The 8,838-nt window shown below is 35.1% G+C and overlaps 1 protein-coding gene across 1 annotated transcript; it reads left to right on the plus strand.

Annotated features, from left to right (window-relative positions):
• The first annotated feature begins 4,081 nt into the window (after positions 1 to 4,081).
• Positions 4,082 to 8,471, plus strand: LOC137941125 (uncharacterized). The gene is made up of 10 exons (XM_068786399.1): positions 4,082 to 4,472; positions 5,170 to 5,255; positions 5,347 to 5,413; positions 5,937 to 6,079; positions 6,629 to 6,677; positions 6,782 to 6,919; positions 7,029 to 7,109; positions 7,360 to 7,536; positions 7,709 to 7,795; positions 7,891 to 8,471. The coding sequence occupies exons 1-10, from the start codon at positions 4,113 to 4,115 to the stop codon at positions 7,951 to 7,953; spliced, it is 1,251 nt and encodes a 416-aa protein (XP_068642500.1). The 5' UTR covers positions 4,082 to 4,112; the 3' UTR covers positions 7,954 to 8,471.
• Positions 8,472 to 8,838: the final 367 nt, after the last annotated feature.

Here is an 8,838-nt window from a genome sequence, read left to right on the forward strand (position 1 = left end):
ACCCAACTCGAACATAGGCAGGTTCAAACTCGACTCGACTTGATGCCACCCCTATACCCAAGAGAGGTGAAAGATGAGGTCAAGCCCACAGACCAAGGAGAAGGCCCATAGGCCCACATAGTGATGGTAGGATGGTAAATAAAGAGTCATCTCATAGAGATGTTATTGCTGTAATTAGTTTAAATTCTAGGGGCATAATTATAATATTGTAGTTTTATCAATCTATAAATTGAGCTTCAGGGAGAGGGTTAGGACACAAGTCCATAACCACTTTTCTATCTTGTTTTCTTCCAATGAGTCCCTCTCTCTTTATTCATGAACTAAATCGATGGAGTCCTGAAAATCAACATTCTAAGCATGCAACCCTAGAACCTAACATCTCCTATTCTTTTGTTTGGTCTCATGCCTAATTTAATGATAACATTGAATTGAGAAATATTTGACAAAGTTTAAAACATAACTGAAAATTCTAAAGAGAGCAACATTGGAATGATCAAAGAATGTTTGAATGCTTGAATACACAAAAGGTTGAGATTGACAAGAGGTATACAATTTGAACATCATGTTTCATTCGTTCAAATGTTTAGTTCAAGAAATAGGTAACTTTTGTTCATATACATTCCAATGGTCCCTTAAAAATGTTCAAATGGTTGAAGACAAAGAGAAGTGATAGAGAAAGAAAACCATTTGAATGCATGATGACTTGTTCAAACATTAAGTCACTCAACAAAGAAGACTATAGCAAATAAAGGTTTGAAGCATTGATTCCGCCATTGTAGGTCTCCAAAATTTGTATGTAACCTATAATTATAATTAATAAGTCAAAATATATTGTCCTTTTTACAATTTTGAGCATCAATTTGGTCAATTTTTTTAAAGGATAAAAGGTCATCTTTTGGGTGAAACAATTACTTTTTTTTAACGTTAGATATTTTTTTATTTAACTTGTTTTATGTCCCAAATCATTCACCAAGCATTGCTACAATGATTTCAAGCTCCCTTAGGCACTCATTCATTCTTTAAAATGATTTGTGCCTTTTGATTTGAAGACAAGAAATCATTCTCAAGGTATTCAAGAGAGCTAAAATTGATTTTTTGATCTTGTTATTTTGAAATTTATTGATTTTACTTGATTTTTCTCTGCTGAACTTGTGATCTCTTACTTTAAAATTGATTGGATTGGTTTAGCGTATTTTGGCTCTGATTTGGGCCAATCATGAAGGTGAGGCTAGAAAGACAGTAGACCAAACAAAATATAGAGGAATTATTGAAAGCTTACTCTACTTGATGGCAAGTCAGATTGACATACAATGTGTCATGTGTCTTTGTGTAATGTTCTAATTTGATCCAAAAGAGTCTTAGCTTACAGCCATAAAGAGTTTTCAAATACCTAAGAGCCCAAAGGTAAATGACTTTTAAGTTATTTGGGTACTTGGATTCAACATTGGGGGTAGTTTCAAGGATAGAAAGAGCACCTTGGGGACATATCAGTTTCATGGGAGTTGCTTGGTATTATGGTCATCCAAGAAACAAAATTGTGTCTCTTTCAAATGCTAAAGTGGAATACATGTCAATTGCATTTTTATTGCATCAAAGTCCTTTAGTTGAAATAAACACTCCAAGACTATAATCATGACTCCGTTCCCATATATTGTTATAATACCACCATTAATTTGACTTAAAATCCAGTGCTTTATAAGAGGACAAAATATAATGAGATCAAACTAGCTCTCTTAGAGATTGTATCAATACGCAATCAATTAGCTGCCATCTTTACAACATTCTTCCCCTATGAAAAATTTTCTGAAATTAGATGTGAATTAGGTCCCACACATATGTCATTTTATAGGAGTTGATGAAATTAAACTCAACATGGAAATAACATGCTTATGAATAGAAATCTCAAAGACTACAATCATGACTGAATTCCCATTTATTATTATAATACATCTACCATTAATTTGACTTAAAATTTAATGCTTTATAATAGGACAAAATATATTGAGATCAAACTCGCTTCCTTAGAGATTGCGTCCAAAAAAGTCTTATTAAGATGAAATATGTAGCAACAACCAATCGATTAACTACCATTTTAACAACATCCTTCCCCTATGAAAGGTTTTTTAAAATTAGATATTGTTGGAAGATGGGCTCCAACCCACACGACCAAGGAAGGCCAACATATCTAAGAGTATTATAAGATGGGTTCACATGACCAAGAAAGGCCCACAAGATGGGCCCATGCCCATAAGAAGTAGGGTCCACCATGATTACCACGAGTTGGCATCCTTATCACATAAGTTGGAAGATCAAGAAGGACTCACAAAGACATCTTTATCTTATGGACACATCGTAGAAGAGTTCTAGTTTAAGTTATGTTTGTCTTTTATCTATATTGAGTTATTTAATTATGTTAGGACTTATCTTTAAGTGTTAGAGTTTGGGTGTAATTGGGACAAATGTAGTTTTATTGTTATTGGACTTTACTACCTTCCTCTATTATAAATAGACATTCATGTACTCTGATTAAAACAAGTCAATGAAGTATTTAACTTTTTCATAAATCCAACAGATGTGAAGTAGGTCTTACAGTTACGTCATTCTTATTGGAGTTGGAGAAATGAAGCTCAACATGGAAATAACATGTTTATGAATAGAAATATCCTCAAAGGAAGCTATTGATTGAAGATTAGTAAAATTGTCCCTTTGCCTTGAATCCTAGGCTAATTAACTCATATGCGATTGTGAAAAGTGAAACAATAGTTTCCTTCAGGATCCTTAAAAAAATGCATAATAAATATGAATATAAAAGGAAGAAACAAGTAGGAACAATTTGATTGATTAAGGGAAAGGATAATTTGATTGATTGAGTCCTTTTTATAATGCCAAAAGGTGGGAAAAGTAGGAATAAACAATATATAGGGGAAGAAATGAAAAGGAGAAGAAAGGATGCACGAAGTTAGGGGAAGATTACAAACAAAATTCTAAGCTAGATATCTGCATATGGATTATGAGCTTAGATTTTTATACGCATTTGTCATTGTAAAAAAAGGGGGAGAATGTTGGGATGATGTTGGTCTCAAGATTCTTACTCCACCAAGTTTTGGTGATAACAAACATGTAGAATTAAATGTGCATGAGTGAAGTGGTGAAGCACATTAATGCCTAGGAAGTACAAATAGTGATGGCATAGAACAAATATGAAAACCAAAAACTTATGAAGCCCTTGTGAAAGAAGCTAAGTTTTTGAATGAAGTTTGTCAAGAAAGAATTAAAGAAGTGGTGGACTATCTCATTTCGAGCTTGTAAAGAATGCCCCATGAAGAAAAAGGCCCAACATTTGAATGATCAAGCAAGAAGGAATTCAAAGAGATGCATTTCAAGGATTAAATCAATCAAGTTAAGTCTCAACTTTTTTTTTTTTTTTTTTTTTTTTGCAAAGAAATCAAACTTTTACATAAAACAAAAAAATCACATACTTCTTCTCTTTTGAGTTCTTTTGTCTTGCATGGTTTTATAAGTCTTCCGTACTTCTTCTCTTTGTTTTGTTGTATACTAGATTTTTGTCAGAAGGGTTGTGTCTAATCAATCTAAATGAACTTGTCAATAACACAAGGAACAATTTACAATTTTTTGTTATCATTAAAACTTAAGGGACTACCATAGTATGAACCATTGGGCTAAAACAGGCAACCTTTGTTGCACACAAATTTTGTATTCCTCAAACAAAGAGTGAAAATTTCATTAGCTTCATTATGTTTATAACAACACCTTTATCTCCATTTTATTAGAAAACTGATAAAAACAAATAAGTACTCATTTTCCATACAATATATAGTTTTATAACATATTTTTAATAAGTCTTTTAATTTCTCCTAAATAATTATATTATTTGTTCGAAATCAAAGAAATGGCTTTTCATTTTCAGGGAATATAAGTTTTCCACGTGGAGAAGGGGCTTTGTTTACAAAAATGAACTTCAATGAAACTTCTCTTTCTTTGGGCTTAGAAGCTGGATGGGCCTACATATTCATTTTCTGCCCTTGGATCCAGAGTACGGCCGTTAGCCGTTCCTCTTTCATTGCCATCTCCCGCTTCCCATTGTACCGTCCATGCTTCGTGAACTCCGCCGCATTGCTCCTCTCCTCACTAATCCACTCCCTTACATCCCTACTACCTCCGTCGTCCTTCATCCTGCAGTCCGCTCTTGCCTCACCCTTCCTGCCATGACGTCCGCCGTCCTCCCTTCGCTCTCTCTGCAGAAAATCTATTCCAATGAGCCGGATTCCGCCAAAATCTTTGCCTCGTTGAGATTGGGCGTCTCCGGTAATGGAAATCGGAGACTGCTGCTGCCTAGGAATTTCGAGAAAGGGAGAGTCTTCATGAGCGTCTCTGCAGGATCTCCCACGGTCGTCGATGATGCCTTGTTTAAGGATTACAAACCAAATGTTGCTTTTCTCTTCCCTGGCCAGGTGCGCGAGATTTAAATTTAATTCTTAGTTGATTCAATTTTTGTTCCTGCTGGTAATTTCGCTGCTTGATGTAATACATACCAGTCTTACAAATTTGCAGTATTTTGAAAGTAACGAGTGTGACGAAATACACCTGACATGGAAAGATTTAGCTGCCTTTGTTTAATGAGCTACTTCAAAACACACCAAAATTTAATGGGTACCGGTGTAATTTTCTGTGCGGGTTTAAGCTTTTAGTATCTCTTCGCTTTCTTCTATTTCTTTATCCTGCAGATCGCTATAACTGTTAATCGTGTTACTAGTGGATCGTGAGTTGGTTTCATTAACGTGTAACTGCAAAATTGTATAGTACTTTTACATTTTTCGGTAAAATCTTTATTCATTTCCAAATTGAGGACAGTCATCATGCGAAAATGGTTGCTTTTCAGTTATCTGTGAGCCGATGTTGTAGCAAATGAGATGCAAATAATCGTAATAATAATCAGTTGTTTTCTAGAGGGCGTGCAGTTGCTAGCATATGATGAAAAGCAATCATCAGCTGAACCCGCTTGGTAGAAGAAAATGACTCTGAAATATGGTTTTTCCTTTGGTAGTTTAAATTTGATCATTTCTAATAGTCAGGCATTGATCAAATGATTCTCTAAAGATTTGAAACATCTCAAAACTTGTGAATCTGAGATTTGCTACCATATGTCAGGGTGCTCAAGCTGTGGGAATGGGTACAGAGTCTCAGAATGTGCCAGCTGCAGCAGAGTTATTCCAGAGGGCAAATGACATACTTGGGTAGGAATTAGAATGAATTAACTTTTTCTAGAGTTAGCTTTTATTTTGTCTCATGCTTCTGAGAATTTTCACATATTTCTCTTTGGTGTAGTTTCAATCTACTGGATATCTGCACCAATGGACCAAAGGAAAAACTGAATTCAACAGTGATGAGCCAGGTATCTCTTTTCTTGCAATTGGTCTTTTCATGTATATATGATTTATACGTAAGAATAACTGCAAGCGATTTGTGTATATCAAACAAGTTTTGAGAAAACTTAAGTGGTGAGTTTAACAAAGATACCGTTTGTGTGATTACAACTTAAAAACCACTTGGTATTTTGTATATGGTGCATCTCCAACATAAAAATTTGATATTTAGAGCTGTAAAATTCTTTTCAAAAAAATAACTAAGTATGCTGCAAGTTTATTGGAATATTAACGTCACAGATTAATTGCAGCACATTATCTGAAAAAAGACAGCAAAATTTGTTTACTGCATTTGTCTTTAGAGATGCAGGTGGAATAGCTATTATTATTTCTGTAGACTTTCTAAATAAAAGCTAAATAAGACAGTCTTGTGGTAATTTCCTGTTTAATACAATAATGCCAAGTGCCTATCTTTTTCTTATTTGTTGTGAATGATCATTGGTAAAATTTAATTATGATGTATTTCTGAAAGAATAGTGATCCTTATGACAGCCAGCCATCTATGTCACAAGTCTAGCTGCAGTGGAGGTTCTGCGTGCTCGTGAGGGGGGTCAACAGATAATTGATTCTGTTGATGTCACATGTGGTCTGAGCTTGGGAGAATATACTGCCCTTGCCTTTGCTGGAGCTTTCAGGTATCCAAAGAAGCACCTTCAGTGTGACGACTTAGTAATCATATTTCCAAAGCTCAAATTTTTAGTGCTTTTGTATTGATTCTACATTCTGGTTTCAATATCTTGATGATTTTTTCTTTTCAAACAAAATTACACTACTCCATAGCACATCATTGGACATAAAATGCAATTTGGTACCAGTATACCAAATTGTTTGTCAATGTTCATTATTCATTAAGTGAGACCAACTTGAGATGCCATGCCTCGTATTTGTCCCCAGTAAATTGTACCATCATTAGATTGTTGGGTTTACCAAATTGAAATTTAGAGAAAAGAATGCTCAGTGTTTCACAACAATTTCACATTTGAAAGATCTATACAATCTCATGGGAACCAATGTGCATATGCATGGGTGTGCTTTGTCCACCTTGTTGCCATAAATTTCTGATTATATGCACTGATTCTATTGAAATTAATGAAAAATTGTTTCTGAGTTCTGTTAGATATCTTTACACTGATTATATTTTCAAAAGTTATACTCTAATTCTTATTTACTCTTTGTGATTTAAGCTTTGAGGATGGGCTCAAGCTTGTCAAGCTAAGAGGAGAAGCTATGCAGGTTGGACATGCAAAACTGGCTTCAGTTTCTTCTTTAGTCACTGGCATTTGTTGGTCCAATAAACTTTTTTTTTTCTGCTACAAGTTTGGTGTTCTTTCTTTCAGGAAGCTGCAGATGCTGCTAGTAGTGCTATGGTGAGTGTTATAGGGCTGGATTCAGAAAAGGTCCAGCAATTATGTGATGCAGCTAATGAAGAAGTGGAAGAGAAAGATAGAGTCCAGATTGCAAACTTTCTGTGTGCAGTAAGCTTTCCCCTGGAGTAAACATTTGACTATACATTTTTAAATTCTTTTTTATTTCCATTGTTATTTCTTCTGAGAGCTGAAAATGAAATATGTCTCATAATATTAGGGAAATTATGCTGTCTCAGGAGGTGTAAAAGGCATTGAAGCAGTGGAAGCTAAGGCTAAGTCATTTAAGGCTCGCATGGCAGTTAATATTCTCATTTCCTCTTGTGTATTTTCTTCGCAGCCACCAAGGGTGTAGGGAGTTTGTTGGCGTGCAATCAACATTCAAATAAAAAATTAAAAATAAAAGGAAGAAAAAAGGCTGGAGTTATTACTTGATGTACTGTGTTAGGACTGCTTTACTTGGATTCTATATAATCTTTGATTGCTAGCTGTTGTATTTATTTATTTTTTTAAATGAAGGCTTGGTTTTTGCTATGTGTGTTTCTTTGCAGGTTAGACTAGCTGTTGCTGGTGCTTTCCATACCCGATTCATGGACCCCGCTGTTTCAAGATTAGAAACAGCCTTGGCTGCAACTGAAATCAGGAGCCCAAGGATACCAGTGATATCCAACGTGGATGCTCAGCCACATGCAGACCCTGAGACAATTAAGAATATTTTAGCACGCCAGGTAGTAAACGAAATCAGCTTAGTCAATCTTGATATCTTTCAAGTTTTCATAGGCTTTTGAGTTTAAATAATTTTTATGTCCAAAAAAAGAAAAAGAAAGATAAAGGCGTTCAAATTAGAAAAAACATTGGTGTGGAATTGTGATATCTTATTAATCTTGTCTGATCTAATAGGTGACTTCACCGGTTCAATGGGAGACTACAGTGAAAACTCTATTAAACAAGGGCCTCAAGAAAAGCTATGAATTGGGACCTGGGAAGGTAGAAAACTGTTCTTTAACCTGCTTTAACCTCAGGGTTTAAATCGATTTGCACAGTGGAAAAGCTCAGTTTGTTTGCATCTTGGTGGTGTGCAGGTCATTGCCGGTATAGTGAAGAGAATGGACAAGGGAGCTGACCTTGAAAATATTGGCGCTTGAGTTGATATACACGTTTATGGAGGACTCACGGCCTCCATTGTTGGCTTGAGAATGCAATCCTAATATGTGCATTTTTGCTGTTCACTGCGGAGGCTTGGAGCCCTGGTGCTGAAATTTTTTTTTTTTTTGCCTGTTTGGACAAACTTGAACCCACAACCAGCCCACCGACCTAATCGGATAAACTGCCGAGGCATTTGCTTGTAATTTACAAGACTACCATTTAGCAGTCCTTTCCCATTATAGTTCATTAGACCAGGACCTGGTCATGTGATCAGGCCTATTTTTCTTCAAAGTTTCTTTGTTAGGCATTTATTTTTGTCCAAGATGCTTAAATTTCTGATGACCACTATGGGTAGGACTATTCGAGTTTACTAAAAAGACATTAACTCTTAGCTTTACATTAAGTATACTGCATTCTATAGCAGTTTAGATATATTTTTGTAGAATTCTTAGAACTCGGAGCTGAACTTTGCATTCAGAAATGACTTAAGAACTCAGCATTTGAAAACTTTCTTCTTTGTGGCATGATTTTCATTGGTATAATTAGACAAAGAAGTTCAAGCTATATTTTTTTGCAGGAGTTGGTAGTTCTACTAGTTTTACTCCCAGAATAGCCCAGTGTGCTTATCTTTTTATTATATATTACGTTCTATGTTTTGTGTATGTTATTCTTTTATGAAGTGGTATAATGCATTCATGTGCTTTCTTTGTAAAGATGGATTGCAATGAAGAAACAACCATAGGTGAAGAATTATCAGAGGGAGGCAATTTGAACGGTAGAAAGGGGGCAGTGTATGGAATCTAATTATAATATAATATTTTTGCTTCCTAAATTGAGTAAAAAAACATACCTACTCTAGCCATGGACATTCAATAATTTTGAGA

The sequence above is a fragment of the Aristolochia californica genome, unplaced genomic scaffold, assembly GCF_029961685.1.
Source record: "Aristolochia californica isolate CCGP_79_NKW_82.1479 unplaced genomic scaffold, dmAriCali1.0.hap1 SCAF_10, whole genome shotgun sequence".
NCBI lineage: Eukaryota > Viridiplantae > Streptophyta > Magnoliopsida > Piperales > Aristolochiaceae > Aristolochia > Aristolochia californica.

Bases quoted from the DNA above. Each gene is read 5' to 3' on its own strand.
- LOC137941125 (XM_068786399.1), top strand. From the start codon at position 4,113: ATGCTTCGTGAACTCCGCCGCATTGCTCCTCTCCTCACTAATCCACTC. The intron at 5,414-5,936 runs GTATCTCTTTTC...TCCTTATGACAG, and splicing joins ATTCAACAGTGATGAGCCAG to CCAGCCATCTATGTCACAAG. The intron at 7,537-7,708 runs GTAGTAAACGAA...CTGATCTAATAG, and splicing joins AGAATATTTTAGCACGCCAG to GTGACTTCACCGGTTCAATG.